Source organism: Piliocolobus tephrosceles, chromosome 7, assembly GCF_002776525.5.
Source record: "Piliocolobus tephrosceles isolate RC106 chromosome 7, ASM277652v3, whole genome shotgun sequence".
NCBI classification, from domain to species: Eukaryota; Metazoa; Chordata; class Mammalia; order Primates; family Cercopithecidae; genus Piliocolobus; species Piliocolobus tephrosceles.
The window spans coordinates 97,366,047-97,392,013 of NC_045440.1; the positions used below are offsets into that span (position 1 = coordinate 97,366,047).

At 41.9% G+C, this 25,967-nt stretch overlaps 1 protein-coding gene across 1 annotated transcript in view; it reads left to right on the top strand.

The window, feature by feature from the left end:
- The window catches only part of SDC2 (syndecan 2), a 126,072-nt gene extending 100,469 nt beyond the window's left edge, over positions 1 to 25,603 (top strand). Inside the window, exons 2-5 of the mRNA XM_023183989.1 lie at positions 7,766 to 7,877; positions 16,687 to 16,820; positions 22,190 to 22,325; positions 23,249 to 25,603. Coding sequence (XP_023039757.1) covers positions 7,766 to 7,877; positions 16,687 to 16,820; positions 22,190 to 22,325; positions 23,249 to 23,412 — 546 coding nt within the window. The 3' untranslated portion in view covers positions 23,413 to 25,603. The remainder of the gene's footprint in view (positions 1 to 7,765; positions 7,878 to 16,686; positions 16,821 to 22,189; positions 22,326 to 23,248) is intronic.
- The last annotated feature ends 364 nt before the right edge of the window (positions 25,604 to 25,967 follow it).

Consider the following 25,967-nt stretch of genomic DNA (forward strand, 5'->3'; position numbering starts at 1 on the left):
GCTCGCGCTGGGAGATGGAGACTGAAGCTGTTCCTATTCGGCCATAACCAGGTAATTTCTTTAAAGGGCCTGGTTATTTCCTTTCACCAAATGGCGTAAAGCTTGGATTCAGCCCCTTTGAAAAAAGGACTTCTTCTCGTCTCTGTTGAGCGTTTACCATATGTTGGTTCCTAGAACACAATGGCAGTCAAGGGAGAGGACGCGCAAAGCATCAGGCTCAGGCCTGGGTCTTGGGCGTCTTCAAGGAACTTACTTTCTCCGTGGTGTGAGAAGAGCCCCAGTCTGTAAGAGGCATCCAACAGGAGCAGCCAACATCAGTGGCACATTCCAAGTGAGTGGTTCAGACTTCAAGGGCTGTGAATAATTACAGTAGGAATTCTGTCACCTCCCAGACCTTGGGTCATTTCAGAAGCTTCATGGAACTAGAGGAATTTCTCCAAAGTTGCCTATGACTTGACGTCTTTATGACTAGCCCAGTCATCCTTGTGCCTCCCACTTTCCACTTAAATGTGAAGCTACATGGAAGATGCCAGGAGCCACGTACACCAATTGTCATTCATTAATTTTTAGTAACACCATTTCTAACAAGCAGGTGCTCCATGCAAACTAAACATGTAACAGAAGGAAAGGGCCCTTTGTTTACTGTGGGAAAAAGATACTCTTGTCCTTGAATATGTTAGATATGGCTGACTTACATGGCTCTACCTTCATGTAACCTGATTATTTTTTCGGCTTTGGGTTTGTTTTCCTAATATGCATGAGTAAATCATTTAAATTCATTCCCACTCTGTGGAAGGGATGTTGAAGTGTTTCTTAAAGAGACTTTAGCTTTCTGTATAATGAAGTAAGAACTATCTAAGATGTTTGAAGCAGTTTGGAACTAAAGACCCTTCTTTTTTTCTTTTTCGTTTTTGAGATGGAGTCTGGCTCTGTCACCTAGGCTAGAGTGCTGTGGCGCAATCTCGGCTCACTGCAACCTCCGTCTCCTGGGTTCAAGCGATTCTCCTGCCTCAGCTTCCCAAGTAGCTGGGATAACAGGCACCTGCTACCATGCCTGGCTAATTTTTTGTATTTTAGGTAGAGACGGGGTTTCACCGTCTTGGCCAGGCTGGTCACAAACTCCTGACCTTAGGTGATCTGCCCGCCTTGGCCTCCCAAAGTGCTGAGGTTATAGGTGTGAGCCACTGGACCCAGCCTAAAGACCTTTCTTAAGAATTTCTTATGTAGGGGGAATTAAGAATTTTCTTTCATGTGTGACCTCACTCTTGATTTTGGGTTTTTTCCATGGATGGTTTGTATGTATATACAGGATAATAAGGTAAGCCTAGGAAATTGCTACATACTAGATAGTTCTCTGTAAGCAAACGCTTAAAGTAAGTGCTAGTAAAGACAACAGTGTATGCTTGTAAGTCAGCCATATCTAACATATTCAAGGACAAGAGTATCTTTTTCCCACAGTAAACAAAGAGCCCTTTCCTTCTGTTACATGTTTAGTTTGTATGGAGCACCTGCTTGTTAGAAATGGTGTTACTAAAAATTAATGAATGACAATTGGTATACATGGCTCCAGGCATCTTCCATGTAGGAAATTTGAGGGGCATTAGGCAGAGAAGTAACTGTTAAGCCAGAACTCAGAACTCTCAGTGCAATTTTTTTCCCCATCTATGATGTCAAGAATGCTAGTTCTGAAAGATGTTAAATCGGTATTCTGGAGAGAGAATTTACATGATCAAAGTTTGAAAATGCTGGATTAAGCCAAGTTCAACACTGCTCCTTATTGTGGTTCTTCCCCAGTCCTTTATTATTATTATGTGTGAATCACAGGAAATGGGAGGGACAAGGTAGCCAGCATGTTGAACACGCTCAGTGACACACATTTTGAGGTCCCAAGTCCCTACTTCTCGGTCTGTGTGACTTGAGGCAGCAGTCTCCTGGGTAGGCCCTGGAGATTGTTGAAATGATTAGATGAGCCAGTGCTTATAAAATGCTAAGCACAAAATGTCTGGCACATAACAAACTTAACAGCCTCAGCTAATCCTTTTGAACCCGAGGCTGAATGGTCTGGTGTCACTCATGTTGTGGGGCATTACAGTGCAGCAGAAGGAGCCCACACTTAGGTGTCAAGAGCTTTGGGCTCCAGTTTGGCCACCAGCTGAATCAGAGGACTTTTGAGCTATTTTGTCACTCTGGTGTTCTGTTTCTTCATTTTTGAAATAAATCAGTAATCTTGGTGACTATAGTGTCCAGTCAAGCTCTAAAATTATATGTTCCTTTGGGCTGGACATAAGCCAGAATTGGCAAGTTTAGCTTAAGGACAGGTATATCATCTCTGAGTGACTGTGTAGGTGAAAGAAATTTTTAGCTAATTATTATTTCCTTTACAATGTGTGTTGCTAGTAATAAAATAGTTTACTGAGTCACCTATGGAAAGATAAGCCACAGTTATAGCCTTTTTGGCACTTTGTAATCATCATAAAAGTTAATATACATTTGAATCGTAATTGGGGTTGGATGTGCCTTTACTGTAAAACAGAGGCATCATCTAGGTGTTTGTTGTCTGTGATGTGATACGGAAATGTATTATTATTAGGCCACATGGATATTTTATTTTTATGTTCAAAGGCTAATTTTCTGAAAGTTGGATCTGGGAGTCTGAGTTGTCCATAATTACGTTTTCTACCTTCTGCTTTCGTTGTTAACCCAAGTTAAAACCATAAAGTAAATTTGACATTTACTAATTTGAGCTTTAATTTTTTTGACCAGTGTGTTGGTCGCACTGGTTGAAAGCATGTGGAGGACCTCTGCTTAGTGGGTAAGGCATTGTGTTTTTCAAGCAAGGCCTTGAATTTCTAAATAACAGATTTCCACACTGGCAGTTTGAAACATGGTATTTGTTCAATGTAGGTTGAGAAATCTACATGAGAAAAATCAAACAAATAGATTTGTTCAGTTGCTATCCTACATATTATCTTTGCTGAGAAAATGGACAGGTTTGTGATGTTTCTGACTAAATCAAGACTCCAGGACACTTGATCTTTTGTGTATTGAATTAACGCTTGTTCTTGTCATTTTTATTACAACTACCATATAAGTTTGGGCTGAATCATTTTATTAAACTCTAAATTTTTATCATCAAATGTGGAAGGCCTAGATCACCGTCGCTTTCCTCAATTTTCCATCCTAAAGGAGTTTTCCTCTTAGGGGTATAATATGAAGGAAATTGGTGTCACCAGATCTCTTCTTGGTGTTTTTGTATTGGTGCCTGGGATTTAGGCAGAGGAAGCAGCAACAGCTGACACTAGAACTGCAGCTGAGGCCTCTTGGTAAAGAACTTTCTTCCGGGCTAAGGACTTTTGGTTTTTTGTTTGTTTGTTTGTTTGTTAGTTTTTTGAGACAGAGTCTCCTTGCTCTGTCTCCCAGCCTGGAGTACAGTGGCGCAGTCTCGGCTCACTGCAGTCTCTGCCTCCCAGGTTCAAGTGATTCTCCTGCCTCAGCCTCCCAAAAAGCTGGTATTACAGGCACCCACCACCACACCTGGCTAATTTTTGTAATTTTTCGTAGAGAAGGAGTTTCACCATGTTGGCCAGGCTGGTCTCAAACTCCTGACCTCAGGTGATCCACACAGCTTGGCCTCCCAAAGTGCTGGGATTACAGGCATGAGCCACTGTGCTAGGCCCAGCTAAGGAGTTTTTATGTCATCCTCTATGTGGCAGGGAGCCAATAAAGGCAGGAGAGTGATACGATGATGTTTGAGTTCCAGAACAGTTTCTCTGCATAGAATGGCTTCAAAGACACAGACGTGGGCAGTGACCAGGTCAGGAGGCCTTAGTCCAGGTCCAGGCCCAACATGATGAGTTAGCCAGAGCTGTGGGGGCCAGAGGCAAAGAGGTGGAGATAGGAGACAAGTATGTATCTTGCCTTCCTTCTCGGCATTGTGGGTTTACACAACTGAATTGGATGTGCGTTCTCCTCTGGGAATTTCATCTGTGGAGGCAGTGTAGTGCTTCAGTTTCCCTGGCTGAACGTGGCATTACGCAGAACTCTCTATCTGTCTGCTGCACGTTTTCCTCTTGGTTGTACCTTGTTGCTTTCCACAGCCTCCCTTTGCTCTCCTGTATTCACATCTTGCATCAGCCAAAAGGGAAAGGTCTGAAAGACCAGCTTTGTTTTTCTCCCAGCTCGTACTCTGGACCCTGTTAGCCAACAGTATTGGCACTGCCTCACAGCGATGGTCAGTCCCAAATTAAACAGCCTCGTTATGACTCCCTACAGCCAGGCTGCAGCTCTGGACTTCTGTGCTTCTGTGCGTTTCCTTCCAGTTGCTTTTGTCCAGCGTCAGGGTCCCATGGAGTAAGGGAGTGTGTGCAGAGTATGTCCCGAGGTTTTCTCCTCAGTGAAGCAGACCACATTTTGCCAGGTGTAAAATCGATAGTTTTGAATCACCCCTTTTCATGGCCTTGAGGAGATGCTTGTCTTCTTGTCCCAAGGGAATATTGGTGCATAAATCACTTCCCGTCCTAGGCATGTTCATTTCAGAAACACTTTCAGAACAGAGTGTGGAGTCTTCATAAAAGGAATTTGTCATGAACGCAGGGGTGTTTATTTTTTACTTTTTAAAGGGAAAGACAATCGAGGTATTCATTATCTGCTACAGAGTGAAAAGGGCCCTGCTTTATATTAAATTGGACTTTATGGAAAGATACTGGTAATTTCTCCTGTGTTCTTGGTGCTCCTGAAATCAGAGTGGGAGAGAACTTTGATGTCAGAATTATTTTCACCACCCTGGATCACAGAGAAACACACTTTTGGCTACCTTTAAGCACATTAAACATCCGGTCAGCCCAGAGACCACCCTGGAGCCCGGTAGACCCCAAGTAACTGAGTGGCTGATGGCAAGCCAGCTTCTCTAGACACACCCTGACTTCCACCCCAAGTCTTGTTGAAATACAGGCCTGACGGCTGTCCCAGGAAGTCAGTTGGCTTGTCAGGCTGCCAGTGTGGTTGAACGGTGAGGTGGCTAGAATTCTCTGGAAGACATTTTTGGCCCATCTGCCTGGTAGCGTGACAGATGTGTCCAGACAACTGGGTCGTCTAGTGAATTGAAATTCAATTTACACATAGGGATTAAGTATCTCAGTATTCTCCTTGCCACATCAAACTTCACTGACAGAGCCAAGAGGAAAATGAAAGTCATTCGATGTTAAGAAAAGGGAAGCAAGTTTCTAATACGGAAAGGGAATATTTTGCTTACTTTTAAGACTCGAGGTTACTTAAATAGATGCAATGCAAGCTATGGGAGTTTGGGGGCAGATGGTCTCCTAGGCTTAAAATGGAGAGATTTTAAACTACAAGGATCCTGGAGGTCTTGTGACATGTAACTCTGAAACCTCAGTCCAAGGCCAATTTGATTTAAGTAATCTCAGTCAAATATTTATTTTGTGTCCATGCATTTTGAGAGGGACAGAGAACACACACAGGTCATTCAAAACCTACTTTCAATGAGTTGTACTCTGCTGAGGGGCAAGAAAAATACACATGAAACAATGAAAAGTAACAGTGAGGGTTTATGTCTTAAACTGTTCATAGGCTACAAAATCCTAAAATAGTACTTCCTTTTTTTTTTTTTTTTTTTTGAGACGGAGTCTCGCTCTGTCGCCCAGGCTGGAGTGCAGTGGCCAGATCTCAGCTCACTGCAAGCTCTGCCTCCCGGGTTTATGCCATTCTCCTGCCTCAGCCTCCCAAGTAGCTGGGACTACAGGCGCCAGCCACCTCGCCCAGCTAGCTTTTTTTTGTATTTTTTAGTAGAGACAGGGTTTCACCGTGTTAGCCAGGATGGTCTCGAACTCCTGACCTCGTGATCTGCCCGTCTCGGCCTCCCAAAGTGCTGGGATTACAGGCTTGAGCCACCGCGCCCGGCCTAAAATAGTACTTTCTAATTAGGAGTTGTATAAGGAGTGGAGAAGTCACAGCCTGTTTCATTGTTTCATAGTAGACAGGATTTGAGAGAAGAAACCAGGAGGTTCTCCAGGGGAAGCTAATGGGACAAAGTTTAAGACAAGCAGGAATAAGAATGGCTTTTTCATGGGAGCACAAAAAGTGGTTCAACCCAAGCAGTGTTTGCTGAGCACCTACTATATGCCAGGCACTGTGACTGGGGGAGGGAAGCCTTGCCTTTACAGGAGCCGAGAACCTAAGAGGAGGCAGTTGATGATAGAGCTGTAGAACACAGGGCTCCTGACACAGTTCACAAGCTTTGGGAATTACAATCTGGAATGGTGATAGCCTTGGAAACCAGTGTAACACAGGGTGGTGTCAGATTGCAGAGTTAAGCTCAGACCATTCTAGTAGAAAAGTTGCAGCACGCTCTTGGCTCAGGGTGGTCCAGGCCACTAGAACACCAGTCCCTAAGGTTTCAGTTCTCAGAATCCACCAGTGTGATAGCTCAAACAAAAAAGATTCCCATACTTTGCTGTCAGTTGGCACTGAGGCCTGGTGGAGAATGTGGGCTCAGGTTTAAAATACTTTAGCCTTGCTAGCCAACCGCTGAAACCTGAGAAAATAAAGTGGTACTGTTACAGAGGGCTGGACCTGTCCTCTTAGGAAGGTTCCAGTCATGGGGACTGCTAGAAGAGAAAGTTTTAAGATTAAATGTGATGAAAGCCAGTGTAGTAAGGGAAACATTATTTTCTGATTTCTGTTAAGAACAAACATTCTATATGACTTTTAAAATACAACAATAATGAATGTTGCCTGTTTCCAAACAAGAGTTGTTTAAAAGCTGCCTGTCTGCTTTATTTTTTTTTTTTTCTGGGCTTTTGTGAGATAATGGTAGTAAAATATCAATTTACTAAAACCATTTTTTAAAGTCTTATACCTCTACTCTGTCTCCAGTTCATGCAATTTCTTCTTTTGGCAGGATTAGGTTGAATTTTCATACTAAACTCTTACTGAAGAGTTAAGAAGCTATGGAACTGGTATACTTAGTGACTGATCCCTCTCCATATTAAGCGTGTGATTTGCTATTACCAGTTGCCAGTAACAGAAAAAGAATGCTCGTGTGGGTTTATCTGTATTTGTCATTAAGGCTGTGCTAAGCCCATGAGCCCTAGAAGCAGGCATGTAGTGGGCTTTCTCCCTGTCGGGTGAGCCTCACAGGCACTGCTCCTCCCCGGGCACTGTGTCTGGCCTCAGCACAGGTCTGGGCTGGGGTAGAAAGGCCTGCATGGCCCGAGGACCCATGTGACTGGGGATCTCTCATCTGTAGCGGTGAAGTTCTGAGCATTGCCAGGCCTGCAAGCACTGGTAGGATTTGATGGATCCCTGGGTGATTATTTAGCCTAAGCTAAGCCGTAATACCTTTGCATACATCCCCAAGAAAGTCCTAAGTGTTTCGTTCCTTTTCCAGTAAGGGAGTGACAAAGAGAATGCCCAAGATGGCTTATAACTAGCATTGGGATGGCTGAAAGTCAGGTAAGTTTAGTGGAATACAACAAAATAAGCCCAAGATAGGAGTTTAGATCTCTGAACTGTTTTTATTCTACTGGTTTAAGCTGTATAGGTTTCCCTTGCAGGCATTAATCCGTGCTCACCCCTCAAATTGCTGTAAGTTGTCAGGGTGCCTGAGGAAAACTGGCCAGAGATGTGGATTCAGAGGACCATGGGAGTGGGAGGGGGTGGTCACTGCGGTATGTACCTGAACAATCAAATACACAAGTGTGTTTCTTAATCTCTCATTTGCCTGACTCCCTTGTCTTTCCTTTCTCAGAGAGCAGAGCTGACATCCGATAAAGACATGTACCTTGACAACAGCTCCATTGAAGAAGCTTCAGGAGTGTATCCTATTGATGACGATGACTATGCTTCTGCATCTGGCTCGGGTAAGGTGGCTGCTTCTAAACACCGGACCTCATTCTCCAGGCATGCACGCACACACATTTTACTGCGCTTACTTCAAGGAGACAGGCGGGATGCACAGTGGTTAAGGGCATGGTCTTTGGAATCAAAGGGCCTGGATGCTGATTCTAGCTCTCTCTGCCACTTATGCTGTGAGATCTTGAGAATTTATTTGCTGAGCCTCAGTTTCCTCCTTTGGAAAGTAACAATGGTCCTTACCATAGAATTGTGAGGATTAAAAGGAAGTTGACACATCTAAAGCTCTTAGATTTGGGGACTTGGCACAGAGTGCTCTGTCAACATTAGCTTTTAATCTTATTATTCAGACTTTCAGAGTGATGTCATGGAAACCACCCTTCAAGAAATCCCTCAAACACTGGTTTCATAAACCCACCTACCCTATGTTAAAAATTGTAGATGAGACCAAGAGTTACACTTTTTTATTCCTAGGGTATTGTAGGAGGAAAATGCAGCAGTCAGGTAAAATGATTATGTACTGACATCCTCAGATTCCTTAGAATATTATTAATAGTAACCTATTACTACTCTAAGGCTATATAATAAACCACCCCAAAAGTTGGTGGCTTAAAGTAACAGTCATTCATTTAACTCATTATTCTGTAGGTTGGTGATGTAGGCTGGGCGGGCTGGGCTCCCTCACATGTCAGTGGTCAGCTGCCGGTTGAGTGTACAGCTTTAGATTAGGTTTGTAGCTTTTGGGTACTCATATCTCTGGGGCAGCTGAGCAGACTTGGGTCCAGTTCGTGTGGTCTCTCATTCTCTAGTAGGCAAGCCATTTTTTCACAGGAACAGCAAGTAGAAGTGTGTAAAGCCTCTTGCAGCCAGGCCTTAGAACTTGGCTCAGCATCACTTTTACTACATTTTACTGGTTGAAGCGAGTCAGAAGGCCAGAACAGACTCTACCTCTTAGTGAAAGGATTCATGAAGTCACATTTGCAGAGGCTATTTGTGGATTAAGGGATTCTGGTCACATTTGCAATCTACCATAGTCGATGAATGTTTCCCCTGTTCTCGGTATGGCCCCTGTATGAGTTCATTCTCACCCTGCTAACAACACAGGGACTGGGTAATTTATAAAAGAAAAGAGGTTTAATTGACTCATAGTTCAGCCTGCCTGGGGAGGTCTCAGGAAACTTACAGTCATGACAGAAGGAGAAACAAACATGTACGTCTTCACATGGTGGCAGCAGAGAGAAGAAGTATGAGCGAAGAGGGGATAAGCCCCTTATGAAACCATCAGATGTAGTGAGAACTCACTGTCATGAGAACAGCATGAGGGTAACTGCTCCCATGAGTCAGTGATCTCCCACCAGCTCCCTCCCATAACATGTGGGGATTATGGGAACTACAGTTTAAGATGAGATTTGGGTGGGGACACAGCAAAGTTATATCAACCCCCAAGAAGCTCAAAAAAAAGGAAGAGCTTTCCACATACTTAATTAATAGTCAAGTCAGAAATTTGTGGTCAGCAGCATGGTAGGTAAGACTTATCCAGACCTTTTTTTGCTTTAGGGTTTTTGTAACAGATTCAACAGATGGTTAGACATCTGTGTTAGTATAACTTTTGCGATCAGATTGAGCTGGGCTACCCAGAACAAATTAAAATCAGTTGTGTCTTGGTAGAAATCTAGCCATGTAAGAGTGAATGTTTTAAGTTGAAAAGCAGAAAGTCTGAGAAAGACAAGAGAGGTGGTTGCTGACCTAGTAACAATGAGCTTACAATGCAATCTTAATGTAAAAATAACTAGTTTTTCTTGGGAGAGTGATATATATCACACACGCAGAATGAGTGTGAAAAGAGTTGTTCTTCATAGCCCACAACTCTATAAATATCTTTCACTCATGGCACCTCTTTCTTTTAGCACCTTAAAAGTGCTTTGTAACTGTCATCTTCAATATGTCCCAGGAAATAATAACTATGGACCTTTTTGGTTCCTACTTCACAGATCTTAGAATCCAAGAGTTGTTAGGTGGGTGTACAGGTTGGCGAAGTCATTTTGCTGATTCGCTAAGGTTGACCTTAAGTTTAATTTGAAGAAAACAGTAGGCTTAAAGTAAGTTTTCTTTAAATTAAACTTAAGGACAGTCTTCGCAAATCAACAAAATAACTTTGCCAACCTCTACAGACGCCCAGCCCCCATCCAAGTAAAAGAGAGTTAGGGTGGGTCATTTGAAATCCTGAACCCACTGATGAGTTAGATCAAGCTGAGGCTTAAACATGGGCCCACACTGCTCGTGCTGTGGCCCTAGCCTTAGGCAGATCACTGCTGTGAATAAATGAAAGAAATTTCGTTCTTAACTTTGGAAACCACATTACACTGAACTGGGAGTGGTGTTTTTCAGCATGAAGCAGCAGTACTTGTAACTAAAATTTGTGAGGCTCTTAACTGTGTGTCAGGAACTGCTCTAACCCCTATAACATCTCTGAAAGGATAGATTCTGTTAGTATTTCCATTATTCCCATAAGAAAACCTGAGGCACAGAGAGATTCACTTGCCTCAGGTCACACTGTTAGAAGGTAGTGGAGCTGGGATAGTGAGAAAGTGAGGGAGTTGGGCGTGAGAGTGTGTTTTCTTTCATTCCTTTGCTGTGCTGCCTCCTTGTGTCATAAGCCCCTTCTAGAATTACCCGGTTCCAGCTTAAAAATACCCCGGGGTTTGACCAGTGTACCATCTGTCCCTTCTACCATCCAACCATCCGGTAGAAAAGCAACTGGATTGGAAGAGATGACTGAAGGCCCAGAGGGGAGTTCCTGGGCAAGGAGATAGGACTACATTCTATATGTGGGCTCAAGTATGGGCATTAGCAAGCAAGAAACCCTTCATAGGCATTTGCTGTGTGCCACACACTGTGCCATGCTCTTGGGGCACAGAGATAAGAAAGACTTGGTCTCTGTCTGTAGGGGACCAAGAGTCTAAGGAAAGAAATACAAACATGAGAAATAATCATTGTGATACCCGGTGAGGGGTGACATAATATAGGAAAGGGCTGTATAACAAAAATGTAAGAGTTAAAATATAGACCTTTGGTTAAAGATGGCAGATTGAACACTACTACCTGTCAGTATGCAACTAAATTGACAATAAAAGAATTGGGCGTGAACTGATAAGGACAAGCAAAACAGTAAAGGGAACAAAAGCCACGAAGTTTTGAAAGCTGGGAAGATGAGCTAGTGGGGACAGACTTGGCAGGCTTCAGAAGGCCGAGTTCATCAGCAGTGGGGAGAGCTAAGAAGCAGCCCAGTTAACACAGCAGACTTATTCTCTTGGGATCCAGGAATCGGTGGCATTCAGTGGAGGGTGAGAGTGGTGTTCAACTCAGGATGATTGGCTGGAAGTCTATTTAAGAAGCAAGTAGATCCCCTGATTCCTTTCCTCTGTCATGCAGCAAAGGGGCTCATGTTCCCTGACCTCAGAGGGAAACCTGGGGATTCATTATCTGGAGAGGATAAAACAGGACCCGGGGGTATTTCAGGAACAGATGGGGCTAGGGGTACCTTATGTAAAACAGAGAGAAGAAGTTCTTAGATTAAGAATAATTTAATGTGGTGTGATCCCCAGTTGTCTCGTCTTCTCCCAGTCAGTTTTCAGAACACTGGCAGTCTGTCCTTTTACCCTCTGGGTAGGGGACTGAGAGGCTCCCCTCTGGGAAGCTGGACCAATTCAAAGAGAGTGGCATGGGAGCTCTCCAGTGAAACATACAGCTCTGTATTACAAATAATAAAACTGCAATGAGAAGTGAAAATTTTCAGTCAAGGGGATGATGCCCACATTTGACACACCTCTCCTGTGTGCTCAAAGCTTCTAGTTCGCTTTTCAATGTTTGCCTCTTCAATATAAACAGGCAACCAAGGCTCCCGAGACATTTAGGAAAAACTTGTAGCATGAGAGAAAGAGAAACCCCCAAATTGGGAGAGGACAGCCACTTCCAGGAAGAAGAAAATTTATAGAAAAACATAGTAAATTCAGAGAGAAAAGCAGATGCTCGAACAATGGCACAAAAACAGGATACTATAAAACAGGAACGTTCTGAGACACAAGAGTTCTTAGAGTGTGGGACTGTCATGTCAAAAATGAAAAGCTCATTTAGAAGGTGAGAAGACACAGAGGGTGTTCATTCATTGAGGAAGTATTTCTTAATCACTCAGTACATGGGGGAACAGGCACCATTCTAGGTTCTAGGGACACTTCAGTAAATAAAATCTAACAATGTTTTCTCTGGTGATAGGATAATTGTATTTATTCCTTTATGTATTTCTGTGTTTCCAAATTCATACTTGCATATGTATTTGAAAAAGTATTATTTTTATAAGTTGTCGTAGTCCATTCAGGTTGCTATAGCAAAATACTTTGAGTAATTTATAAATTTATTGGTCTCAGTTCTGGAGGCTGGGAAGTCAAAGATCAAGGCACAGCAGATTTGCTCTCTGGCGAGGGCTTTCTCTCTACTCTTTTTAGGTGGTGCCTTCTTGCTGCGTTCTCAGTGGCAAAGGGGACAGTGTCCCTCAAGCCTCTTTCAAAAGGGCACTAATTCCATTCCATGAGGGCCCTGCCGCCATGACCTGCTCACCTCCTAAAGTCTCTCTTCTTAATACTGTTGCATTGGAGATTAGGTTTTAACACATGGATTTTGGGGAGACACATTCATACCATAAGTAAAAGAAAATGTTGCTTTAAAAAAGAAAATAAGGCTGGGTGTGGTGGGTCACGCCTGTAATCCCAGCACTTTGGGTGGCTGAGGTGGGTGGACCACTCGAGGTCAGGAGTTTGAGACCAGCCTGACATTGCGAAACCCCATCTCTACTAAAAATACAGAAATCAGCCAGGCGTGGTGGCGCATGCCTATAATCCCAGCTACTTGGGAGGCTGAGTCAGGAGAATCACTTGAACCCGGGAGGCAGAGGTTGTAGTGAGCTGTGATTGCGCCATTGCACTCCATTCTGGGCGAAGAGCAAAATTTCTTCTCAAAATAAATAAAAAATAACAAAAAAAAAAAAAATAAGAGAGTGAGCATAGGAACATAGAGACAGAAACAGTGCCCTGATGGAGAGATCAAGGAAGGCTTCAGAGAGGGAGTGATATTGATGCTGTACTTGATAGTGTGATCTGGAGTTTCCCAGGTGGAAATAGGCCTTGGAGTAGTCTACTTCAGACAGGGAGAACAGTGGGACCTGAAGGAGGAGGTATTCAGTGGGGCTCCCAGATTTCTGGTTCAAACAAAAGAGTTAATGTTTTTAATAAAGATACCGAAAGCAGAAGAGCCATCTGAGACAGATTGCCCATGTGTCTCTACCTTTTTTTTTTTTTTTTTTTTTTGAGACGGAGCCTCACTCTGTCCCCCAGGCTGGAGTGCACTGGCGGGATCCCAGCTCACTGCAACCTCCTCCTCCTGGGTTCAAGCAATTATCCTGCCTCAGCCTCCCATAGCTGGGACTACAGGTGCCCGCCACCACACCTGGCTAATTCTTTGTATTTTTAGTAGAGATGGGGTTTCACCGTGTTAGCCAGGATGGTCTCGATCTCCTGACCTCATGATCTGCTGGCCTCGGCCTCCCAAAGTGCTGGGATTACAGGCGTGAGTCACTGTGCCTGGCCCTGTCTCTAACTTTGCAAGTGCCAGCTTAAGGGGGATTTACTATTTTACAAATCTCTTCCCTCATACAGATTCATCCCTCTTCTAGATTGATGACTCATCTTGGTAATTCCTGTGAAAAAAGGGGGTCTTTAAAAGCCCTAGGTTGAAATTTTTCATTTCTCATTGAAGTTTTATTCTTTGTAAGAAAATGATTCATTATAGGAATGAATTAAGCATATTATATATAAAATGTTGATAGATAATTAGGTCAGCTGATAAAACAGCATTATATTTCTGGACCCATCATTATTAATGACCTCTATTTACATAACAGTTTATGTAGAATGCTTTACATATGTATCGTGTCTGTGAGATACGTATTTGTGATATATATGTACCTTCATGGGTTAGTTATTATTAGCCCCATTTTACAGATGAAGAAACCAATACTCAAGTATTGCTTGCCTAAGAGTACAGAGCTAATAAATGCCAGAACCAGTACTAGGTTTGTTTGCTTTTTTAATACCAAACCCTGTGTTTATTCCAACATGCCCTACCATTTCTTCTGTATAGTAATGAATATATATGTTTTGAAATTAAAGGAGACAGTTGATTAATTAAGAAATGAACCAGCCAGGAGCCAGGTACAGTGCCTCATACCTAAAATCTCAACACTTTGGGAGACCCAGGCAGGAGGATCCCTTGAGCTCAGGAGCTCAAGACCAACCTGGCAACATAGTTGAGACCCCGTCTCTACCAAAAAAAAAAAAAAATTAATAATTTTTTTTTAATATTAGCTGGGCACAGTGGCACATATATTTAGTTCCAGCTACTCAGGAGGCTGAGGTGAGAGCATTGCTTGAGCCCACAAGTTTGAAGCCACAGTGAGCCATGATCGCACCCCTGCACTCTTGCCTGGGTGACAGAGCAAGGAAAGAAAATGAAAGAAATGAACCATAATCATCACACGTATTTCCAGCATGTTACCTGTTGTTTTCCCACCTGCTTATTGCATTGATACGATTCTGTGGAAAATACCCATTTTCTTTTGTTTGAGGAATTTAGAGGTATTTGTCATTCATTGTTTGAGGAAGCCTGGTTAGTTTGAGTTACAGAGTTGGAGTTTGTTTGAGTTGTTACAAATTTGACAAATGATCAACTTGAAAGGAATTTGTATTTGAATGTCAGAAATTCTCAAATGCTATTCTAGTGAAAAGGCAACAACAACAAACAAAAATCATGCTCAGGTAGAAAGTCATTTGTTGAACAAATACCAGATTAGAGCTCGTTATGTCTTAGACACTGTGTTAGGCACTCAGGAGCCTATTAGGGAGAAGGCAGGTACAGTGGTTCATGGAAAGGTCATAGTGGCTTGGATTGCAGTGGTGGCCCTGGAACTGTAGAAAGGTGTTAAGAGTGGAGGGATAATAAGATAAGATTGATAGGACTGAGTAATGGATTCAAAAACAAGATAAGGAAGAGGAAGTCAGAATTTTGGTGTGTAGGAACAGAGGGTTTCAGTCACCACAAAGTCACACGGGGAGAAGACATAGGGACCGTAAGTTCTGGTTTGGACATGTTCAGAGGTGTGTTGTACCTTTGAGTCATTCAAGTGAAAATGCCAGGAAGGCCACTGGATATGAGTCTAACTTTTGAGAGGGGTGGTAAAAGCCGATGATGTAAATTTAGGTATCATCTGTGCTTAGCTCATTTCTTGACGTTTATTGACATTGTGGACATGGATGAGGGAGAAAGTATAGAGTAAGAAGAGGCCTAGGGACAGACCTTCAGATACTCTTTGATATTTGATGTTCAGGTAGAGGAGGATAAACCAGCAAAGGAGACTTAGAATAGCCAGAGAGCTGAGGGGGAAGCCAAGAACTTGTAGGAACCCAAAGAAATAGGATTTGTCAGGAAGCAGATGGCACTTGACAATGTGCAGTAGTGCTAGGAAGTTCTACTGGAGGAAGGCGAGTCTGAGAAGTGCCATTGGGTGCTGTGGATACTGGTGACCTTAACAAAACAGTATTAATAGTGATGACAGGGAAAATGCTCCTGGAGGGAGTAGAATGCAGAGTGGAGAAGATGGTGAGGATGAGAGCTAGTGAGTATCCACTCCCAATGGAAAAAATCTGCCTGTGAAACCAGGAGAGAGCCAGGCACGGTGGCTTACGCCTGTAATCCCAGAACTTTGGGAAGTTGAAGCAGGTGGATCACAAGGTCAAGAGATTGAGACCATCCTGGCCAACATGGTGAAACCCTGTCTCTCTAAAAATACAAAAAATTAACTGAGTGTGATAGCATGTACCTGTAGTCCCAGCTACTCGGGAGGCTGAGGCAGGAGAACCGTTTGAACCTGGGAGGCAGAGGTTGCAGTGAGCCGAGATTGTGCCACTGCACTCTATTGAGCCTGGTGACAGGGCGAGACTCCGTCTCAAAAAAAAAAAAAAAAAAAAAAAAAACCAAAACAAAACAAAAACCCAGGAGAATGGGCAGGAACTCACATGAAATAAAGAGTCAGCCATAGGAGAATTTTCCTGTTTTGTATTTTGTTTTGTTGTGAGTTTTTTTTTTTTTTTTTTCTTTTGAGGCAGAGTCTCACCCTGTCACCCAGGCTGGAATGCAGTGGCATGACCTCTGCACACTACAACCTCCGCCTCCCGGGTTCAAGCGGTTCTCCTGCCTCAGCCCCTTGAGTAGCTGGGATTACAGGCGTGCGCCACCACGCCCAGCTAAATTTTTGAATTTTTAGTAGAGACGGGGTCTCACCACGTAAGTCAGGCTAGTCTTGATCTCCTGACCTCGTGATCCGCTCTCCTCTGCCTTCCAAAGTGCTGAAATTACAGGCGTGAGCCACCGTGCCCAGCCTGTTGTATTGATATTTGGAACATGTTTCAGTGTAGATGGGAAAAAATCTTGTCAAGCAGGGAGAGAAGGAACATGCAAGTGAAAGAACTGCTGCTTGAGTGTTGAGGATAATAATATTAAGGAAAAACCTGCTAGGCTACCCACAGACACCTTTGAAATCACTTCTTCATCATGATGAAGACCACAGGAAGCTTTGTGCTGAAGTTTTAAGGAGCCAGCATTTTGAAAGAACGTGATTCTGTCAGTGTCAACCTCAGGCAATAGTGCCTGATAATGGAGACATCTGTGTCATACTTGCCATGCTCAGTTCATCTTCACTTACTTTTCCAGGAGCTGATGAGGATGTAGAGAGTCCAGAGCTGACAACATCTCGACCACTTCCAAAGATACCGTTCACTAGTGCTGCTCCAAAAGTGGAAACCACGACGCTGAATATACAGAACAAGATACCTGCTCAGACAAAGGTGTGTTCTGTTTCCCATTGCATTGCATTAACAGGTTATTATAAATGTTCCACTTTACTGACTGTACACACAGTCCCTTTTTTATTATTTTCTTCTTTTTTGGAGCTCCCATCATGAACTATGTACACAACAGTTCTTTTAAAAGGCCCCACTTAAAATTGTATAAGGACAAATGGTCTTAATGTTGGTGTTATAAATGGCTCTTCCTTACGCTTTTTGATCACTTTGGCATTTACCCACGTATAATTTCTGTCATCCTGGCTCAAATTATATACAACTATTTTTCACATGGCCCTCCTTCTTAAGGAACATCTGAAGCCCAGTTAAGAAGTAAAGCCCTGTTTCTTTGGTTTCCTGGTTTGTAGGTTACATAATTAGAAGACTCCAGGTCACATCTTGAGATGGTCCTAGTCTCACTAAGTCATTTCTCAGTCTTCTTAGGCCTGTCATCAGTAGTATGTAATCCTTGACCTCTCTCGATGTTGATGAACTTGGGTACATCTGTATATATTCATTTTGAGAGCTGACTCATTCAGAATAAGAACTTTGGCATTAGACCTGAGTAAAGTGACCAGCTAATGAAAACTTGGAGCTTGTGATTTTGACCTCGTTAATATTGTAGTTAGCTGACCATCCACTAATAGGTAACCCACTGAAGTTAGAACATGCATATATAAGTCTGGCAAAGACCTACGTTTCAAATCCTGGATCCAGTCACGTTTTTTAGCTTCTGAACCCATTTCCTATGGGCTATGAAGAAGATGAAATGTGAGTGCATGTAGCATGGCACCTGAGACATAGTCACCATTCTGTAAGCATTAACTGAATTTGGTGGAGCAGAAGAGATCAAGCCAGTTCACCAAATGAGCATGTGTAATAACTGTAGTGGTAGACTTTGCAGTCAGTGCAGGGGTAACATACGGCTTATGAAAACTCAGAAGCACAAGCATCCCCTTTTGGAGCTCACCCATCTGTTGATTAGAAATGAGATGCTGCCAAGCTTTAGCAGCAGACAGGATATGGATATGGAAGGCTGTGTGATGAAGGTGGCGACAGGCCTTCCTTAGAGTAAGAATCATCCCTTCTTCAGGCAGGAATGCATGTGGGCTTTTCTTACCCTTGCCACAGAGTACCTTTGTTCTTCCTCCTCTTCCTCCATCCTCCCAGTGCATGTGACTGGAATGGTGAATGGCACAGCTGGACGGGTTTCCGCAGATGTGGAATAGCCAGGAAGCCAGCCCTGTCCAAATTGAAGTGCTCTCTGTAGGACCAAGAAGAGTCAATGACTGTTAGTGGTAGACTTCACAGGCCAGGCGGTAGGAAGGCAGGGAGAGAGCCCTATGAGAACCGAAAGCGACTCACCTGGCGTATGCTGGATCCCTGCCGTAGAAGCTACTGTATCAGTGTATCAGTTGAGTGAATGAAACAAAAAAAGAAAGGGAGAAATGAAAAGTGTAGGTGCAGTTGGTGGTAGGATGACTGAATGCCTCAAAGTGTGTGTGGCACAGTTATCTACTATCTACTAAATATGCATTTTGCTCTTACCACATTTTTATTTGACCACTTCTCTTGACTAAATCTGTTGAAGTCAGAGACAATTAGGACTCACTAGCTTGAGGGAAGAAACTCTCCTGGGTGAGTTTTGGCTTGTAGTGATAGAGAGTTGTTTCCTAAGCAAGACTTAATTTGACATAGAGTTCTGGTTTGTTAACAACAATGAATTGACCACCAATTTAAGTTTTTAAAAATTGGTTTTAAGGAAGTAATTGTATCGGATCGAGATAAAAAATATAGAACTTTGGCGGGTGAACTTAAAAATTAAGGAGTCCAAACTATTTTAATACATTTATATTCTTACTATCATTTGTGTTCAATATAGTAATAATAAAAATTCATCCATTTATGGGAAATTTATTGAGTGCTATTCATTATGTGTCGAACACTGTTCGCAGCACTGATAATGATAATATTGATCATGAATAACATGAATAATAATGATTAAATTTTTTATTTTGGTCTTTATGTGGTACAGCCAAATTGAACATTGCCTCTAGGATACCATTAGTGTAGATTTTGCTTTTGAATCGGTCTCACAGTGGCATTAATGTCACTGTTACAGATATCCTCTCTAGTTTGTTATAAATTTAAGTGACTAAAATGCAAAAAAAAGGAATCTCATTATTTGTTTGAGCAGAGCATCACTCATAAGCTTTTACTTCTGTTCCATGTCCATGGCATCCAAACAACCGGACATGGATGTGGCAGATCTTTACTTGGCCTCATTTAATCATCCCTGCTGCCTTTTTGCAGATTGATTTTGCACATATATTCAGACAAGAGTTAAGGTCTTTCAGATTAGTTCCACATTACAAAATGGTTTCTTCTTAGTCAAGCCTCTGCTTCCATACGATAAAACATTTTGACTTAAAAAATGAATTTTCCACCCAGAGCCGCTTGAGGCTTGTGCACCTCCAGCTGCAGGGCGGCTCCAGTTATGTGGAGCCCTTCAGTCCCCATACTCTCAGATCCCTGAATTGCACGCTTTGTTCAGCCTGCCGGATCAGAAGCTGAGTCAGAGGAAACTGAAAAGATCAACTCTCTTAAATGACTTCAGGGACTCAAAAATCCCATGGTGAAGCCATATGATTTGTAATAATAATGGAACAAAGATGATATGGATATGGATAAATTAAACTCAGTCTCTCATATTACAGTGACTACTTATGTCCATTTCATTTCTCACCAGAACTTGTTTACCTCTCTCCTTAGTCACAAACCTGAGTATTCACCTATTTGAGATTTCTCTTCCCTTTTCTAACCTGTGATAGTAAAGCAGTACTAATGAGCAGTGAAAAGATTTCTAGACTAGAACCCAGATAATCCATTCTCTGATCTGTTGTCCGTCCTTCCACCAGGCAACCAATTAATGATGGGCTTTTCATGAGAAGAATAGAAAAAATTCAGGAAAAATACTGCCAATGAGCTGCTCTCTTCTGCTTTACTTTGGTACCCGAAGGCCTGGGAAGGCCTATCATATTTTCTTCTCTCATAGTAATAGAGAGGACCGTGACCTTTTCAGTGCATATTGTGTACCAGTGAAAGGAAGATTTTTCTATGGCCTCTGCTTTTTGTAAAGCATAGCAGGTTGAGGTTTAGATAGTACAGAGTTTCTTGCAACTTGAGAACGACAATTACTCTTTATTGTACATTATTACATACCACCTTCAGTGGAAGCCTAGCGTTCTGCTCACTGAGACAGGGACCTACTGATCTTACATACCCTAGAGTGCAAATGGATCCACCTGGTCTAGCTTATGGTCCTTCCTAGCAATGAGGGTGGCCTTAAGGTGCAGAAAAGAAGTATGATGTGGTCAGGGTCCCACAGGAGCTACTTGCACAGCCCAAGAAGGTGAGGTCTTTTCTTCTTACACTCTTTAAGCCTCTAGACTTAACTAGCAGGCCGCCATTTTGGATTAACTCTAGCCTTCAGAAAGCAATCAGTTGCTTTGCTGAGCCATGGTATGTTAGACTGTGGATCCTAATGAAGACGGTAGGGAAGCTCTCAGGAACTTATGAAGAGTAGTAGAGCTGAGGATTATTGTCTGCAGTCTTTTTTTTTTTTTTTTTTTTTTTTTTGAGACAGGGTCTCACTCTGTCACTCCGGCTAGAATGCAGTGGCACAATTATAGCTCACCCCAGCCTCCAATTCCTGGGATCAAGAGATCCTCCACAGGTACACAGCACCATGCCTGGCTAATTTAAAAAATGTTTTTGTAGAGACAAGGTCTGAGCATGTTGCCCAGATTGGTCTCGAATGATCCTCTCACCTCGGGCTCCCTACCCAGCCACATTTAGTCTTTAAACCTCAATGAAGTTGACAGTGTTTTCATCAGTGATGTTGGCTGACAAGAACTTCAGACTGTTAGAGAATGAACAACTCCTTTGAATGGGACTTCTCTAACCCACTGGTTCTTAAACTATAGAATTGTCTGGAGAACTTAAATAGCAATAAAAATCAATGCCAGCTACATAGTGCCCTGTATAGCTCAGAAGTGAAGGAGTAAGGAGAATTAGGACAGTGCTGTTGGATTGGAGCAGTCAGAGGGAAATGGTGACCTGAAGTCAGACCAATTGAAATGGAACCTCTGGTAGGAGGCCTGTATTTTTTTCATGGAAAGACTAGGGACCACTGAACTATAGCACAGATGTTAAGAATCATTTTTGATGATGAAGAGGTGGTGGAAATGGCCTCACAGGGTTTTCTACTGGGAGTAAGTGGTGGATTTTGGTGAGGACTGGAAGCTACCCAACACGTGCAGTTCTGAGGTCGATGCAGGATGGGAGCTGGGCTGTGATGTGCTGGCCACCTTAACAAAGCTGTGGAAATGGGACCCCAAGGGAAGAAGTTAATATGAGAGCAAGATGGAGGCCAATTGACAGTGCTGTGACATGGATAACATATGATAAGAAATGCATCGAAATAGATAACTTGGGAACACCCCAAAATACAGCGCCATTAATGGGAATAGAAAAAGAGGCTGATCTGATTCAGCAGTGAATTAATTATTTAGACTTGACGAGTAGAGTTAAAGGTGGTACAGCCAACAGTTAATGTCCTGCAGGCTGCTGACTTGTTGGGAATAATGCTGACTAGAGATGGCGGCTGTGAGAGGTATTCCCGTAGATTTCTACTTGAGCATTGTGCAGTGTCTGAGACCCTGTGAGTGTCGTTCATTAGACAAGTCAGGAAATCTAGGTGGAGAAAAGAAGTATGATATGATCAGGGAGGAGCTACTTGCACAACCCAAGTCCCCGGAAGTCCTGGTCCAGGGTTTGCTGAAGGTGATATGACTAGGGGGAAGCATTAGGAGTAAGGCTTGGGGGTTGCTCCCCACAGAGTGGGGACAGGAAAAGCCCAGTCAGGCGTGAGAGAATATCTGAAAGGGAGCTGTTGTCATCGTGCCCTGTATAGTTGAGAAGTGAAGGAGTAAGGAGAACTGGGGCAGTGCTGTTGGGTTAGAGCAGTCGGAGGAAGATGGTGACCCGAAGTTAGAGGAGTGGTGAGAAAGTAGAGATCTTAGGAAATGTCCACTAAAACAACCTCACCATGTCCTTAGGATTATTATGAACTCACTAGCTCTCTGACTTGCCTGATCATGAGATGGGTGTTATGCAAAACCATGAACTACATGGGTCCATCATGACACTCACCCATTGCTATAAACATCACACAAATGATTATTCCAACTATTTCCTAAACTCATTCTTTGGGGAAAAAAAAAAAAAGGAATTTTGGAATATACTCATTATTTCTTCTTTCCAGCACATTTTCTTAAATCAGTGTACTCTTTCCCTGTTTCCCATACCAGTCACCTGAAGAAACTGATAAAGAGAAAGTTCACCTCTCTGACTCAGAAAGGAAAATGGACCCATCTGAAGAGGATACAAATGTGTATACTGAGAAACACTCAGACAGTCTGTTTAAACGGACAGAAGTCCTAGCAGGTGAGTATCCTGGTGGGTGTCAGGTGGGAGGGTGCCTGCATAGGCTTCTGTTAGTCTAAGTGATATTCAAAAGTGCAGCAAAGCTTGCTGTCACCTTTCTGCTGAAAGCAGTCTTGTGGATGCTTGCTTCTACGGCGAGAAGCAAGAGGCTCAGCAAACATTGTCTTTATTGTCCACCAGCTCCCTCAACCTACCCCTTCACCAGCCATCGTGCAGGGGATGGGAGGTAGCCTAAAAGAGGGAAAGTTAACATCTGAATTGATCCAGAACAACGGGATGTAGAGAGATGGCAGAGTGTGAAGATCCATCAGTCTTGCTCGAAGGTGTTCCACATTTCAAAATAAAGAGAAGGAAAAGTTCTTTAGGGGGAAGGCAGTTCACATATGTACTGCCCAAGGTGTTAAGAACGTTATTTCTATTTTAACTTAATTGGATGGAAGTGCACATATTTTAAAGGGGAAAATTTTCAAGATTTAGGAACATTTGATAGTCTCAAGTCCAAGAATAGAAATACATTTGCATGCGTTTTTCATATATACTCTTTAAAATTTTAAGTCAATTACACTATGTTTTGTGTTGAAAAAAGCAATTAGAAAATTAGAATATGAAATGTGAGTTCTGAAAAGACAAAAGTAGTTTTCAAGTATGGAATGAGTTGAGATCAAGGCCACATTTTTCTTCTTGAGGTTTTTGGGTGGTGTTGTTAACACTAACCAAAGAAATTACTGTACCTTCCTGAGGAGTTTGAGATTTGCATAGTTACCAGGTTGCTTCATTGAGTCCAGTTTTTTTTTTTTTCTCTTTAATTGGGGTTTTCAAATTAAGCCTTTTATATAAGTGTAAGTAGATGGGGCTTGACAATAAAGCTAATGTCTACAACCCTTGAATCTCTTCTAAAGTCATCTTCCTTTTGATTGTTTCAGCTGTCATTGCTGGTGGAGTTATTGGCTTTCTCTTTGCAATTTTTCTTATCCTGCTGTTGGTGTATCGCATGAGAAAGAAGGATGAAGGAAGCTATGACCTTGGAGAACGCAAACCATCCAGTGCTGCTTACCAGAAGGCACCTACTAAGGAGTTTTATGCTTAAAACTCCAACTTAGTGTCTCTATTTATGAGATCACTGAACTTTTCAAAATAAAGCTTTTGCATAGAATAATGAAGATCTTTGTTTTTTGTTTTTTTCATTAAAGAGCCATTCTGGCACTTTAATGATAAAATCCCATTGTATTTAAAACATTTCATGTATTTCTTTAGAACAACATAAAATTTAACATCTGCAGTGTTCTGTGAATAGCAGTGGCAAAATATTATGTTATGAAAACCCTCGATGTTCATGGAATTGGTTTAAACTTTTATGCGCAAATATAAAATGATTGTCTTTTTCCTATGACTCAAAGATGAAAGCTGTTTCATTTGTGTCAGCATGTCTCAGATTGACCTTACCAAGTTGGTCTTACTTTGTTAATTTATCTGTTGTCGCCCTCCTCTCCTCTGCCCTCCCTTCTTGTGCCCTTAAAACCAAACCCTATGCCTTTTGTAGCTGTCATGGTGCAATTTGTCTTTGGAAAATTCAGATAATGGTAATTTAGTGTATATGTGATTTTCAAATATGTAAACTTTAACTTCCACTTTGTATAAATTTTTAAGTGTCAGACTATCCATTTTACACTTGCTTTATTTTTCATTACCTGTAGCTTTGGGCAGATTTGCAACAGCAAATTAATGTGTAAAATTGGATTATTACTACAAAACTGTTTAGTCATGTCTATCTAATCAGATCTTCTTTTGGGAGGATTTGATGTAAGTTACTGACAAGCCTCAGCAAACCCAAAGATGCTAACAGTATTTTAAGAAGTTGCTGCAGATTCCTTTGGCCACTGTATTTGTTAATTTCTTGCAATTTGAAGGTACGAGTAGAGGTTTAAAGAAAAATAAGTTTTTGTTCTTAAAAATGCATTTAAGTTGTAAACGTCTTTTTAAGCCTTTGAAGTGCCTCTGATTCTATGTAACTTGTTGCAGACTGGTGTTAATGAGTATATATAACAGTTTAAAAAAAAGTTGGTATTTTATAAGCACAGACAATTCTAATGGTAACTTTTGTAGTCTTATGAATAGACATAAATTGTAATTTGGGAATATAAAAACTACTGAATAAATCATGTGGCCTAATATTGAAAATGTCACTGTTATAAATTTTGTACATTTTTGATCAAATGTACATCTCCCCTTTGCTAACGGCTGTCTGCTCTCAAGGATGACGTGGGTTTGATTTCTGAGTGTTGCACAGTGTCTGTAAATCAAGACCAAAGAGCCTGTTGATGAGACTGTTTATTACTGAATTGGCCAGAGGAAATCTGAATGTATTATCCTGTGTGTGTCTAGGTAGAGATATTGGAAGGCTGCCAGGGAATTTCGAAGTTTGCAACCTTTATTGAATAGCTGATGGCAATATTAAGACAGATGCCTGCTTTTGCAAATAACTTCTAAGACTCTAAATTCCAAAGATCTAAAGGGAGCTTTCCTGATGTTGGTATCTAAGGCTTAGGCCTATAGATTGATTTACCTTTGCAACTGTGCTCCAAGTGTCTACTGAAGCTTAACCGAAGAACTAATAAATGGACTGCAATAACTCACGTTACAGGGAAGGAGGGCAGGCAAGGAGGCTCTGTGTGTTAAAATGAGGGCCTCACTGCTTTAGGATTGAGTGGCTGGAAAGAGTGATGCCTGGGGAAGGAGATGGAGGTATGAGGGTACCCTGGCTGGTACTTTCTGTACTAAACATTTCCTTTTTCTATTTTACCATTAATTTTGTTTTAAACTGTGAGCCGTCCAAGTAGGAAGACAGCAAAAAAAGCAACTTTTCCAACATACAATTTACTTTTAATAAAGTATGAATACTTCATTTTGAGAGCATTCCCTGGAATTGCCACAGAATTCATTAGAAACATTTTTTAAGCAACACTTGGAACAGTGTTTACTTAAATCCTTAATGGCCTTAATTAATTCTCAAATTCCTGCCCCATCACGTACAGAATCAATTCACTTCAGAGTGACTAAAAGGAAACAATGCTTTCTAAAGCCACGCAGTGTCCCTCAATTACAGAGGGTAGGAACGGTTATACCTCTAACAGTGCAAAGCAGAGTGAAATTCAATTCATAGAATAACAACTGCTTGGAATATCCGTGCCAGGAAAAGAAAAATTTCTGGCAAATATTTTGTCACTGCTGTAAAGCAAAATATTTGTGAAAGTGCCAAAATAAAGTCTGTCATGCCAAAAGTAAATCATTGTATAGAGTGACATCCAGTTTTCTTCAACTGTACACTTTCTGCTTAGTTTTTTTTATTTTTAAGATGCAGTAAATAATACTATAAAAAGTGTTAGTAATGATTACTGAGTTCAGGAAAATTTTGGTAAAATGTAAATATTAAAGCCAATGTGAAAATTTCCTGTTTCCTTAACCACATGTAAATGATTTCCCTTGAGTGAATACAGCTTTGTGTTTGAGAGACTTGAAATATTCACACTGTCCCATTTTCAGCCCATAGGGGGATAGGAAGCACTTGGGGTTTATTTTTGTTGTTCATGTTTAGCTGCAGGTGGGTGCGTAGTACCTGAATTTCAGGATTAGGACCTGTTTAAT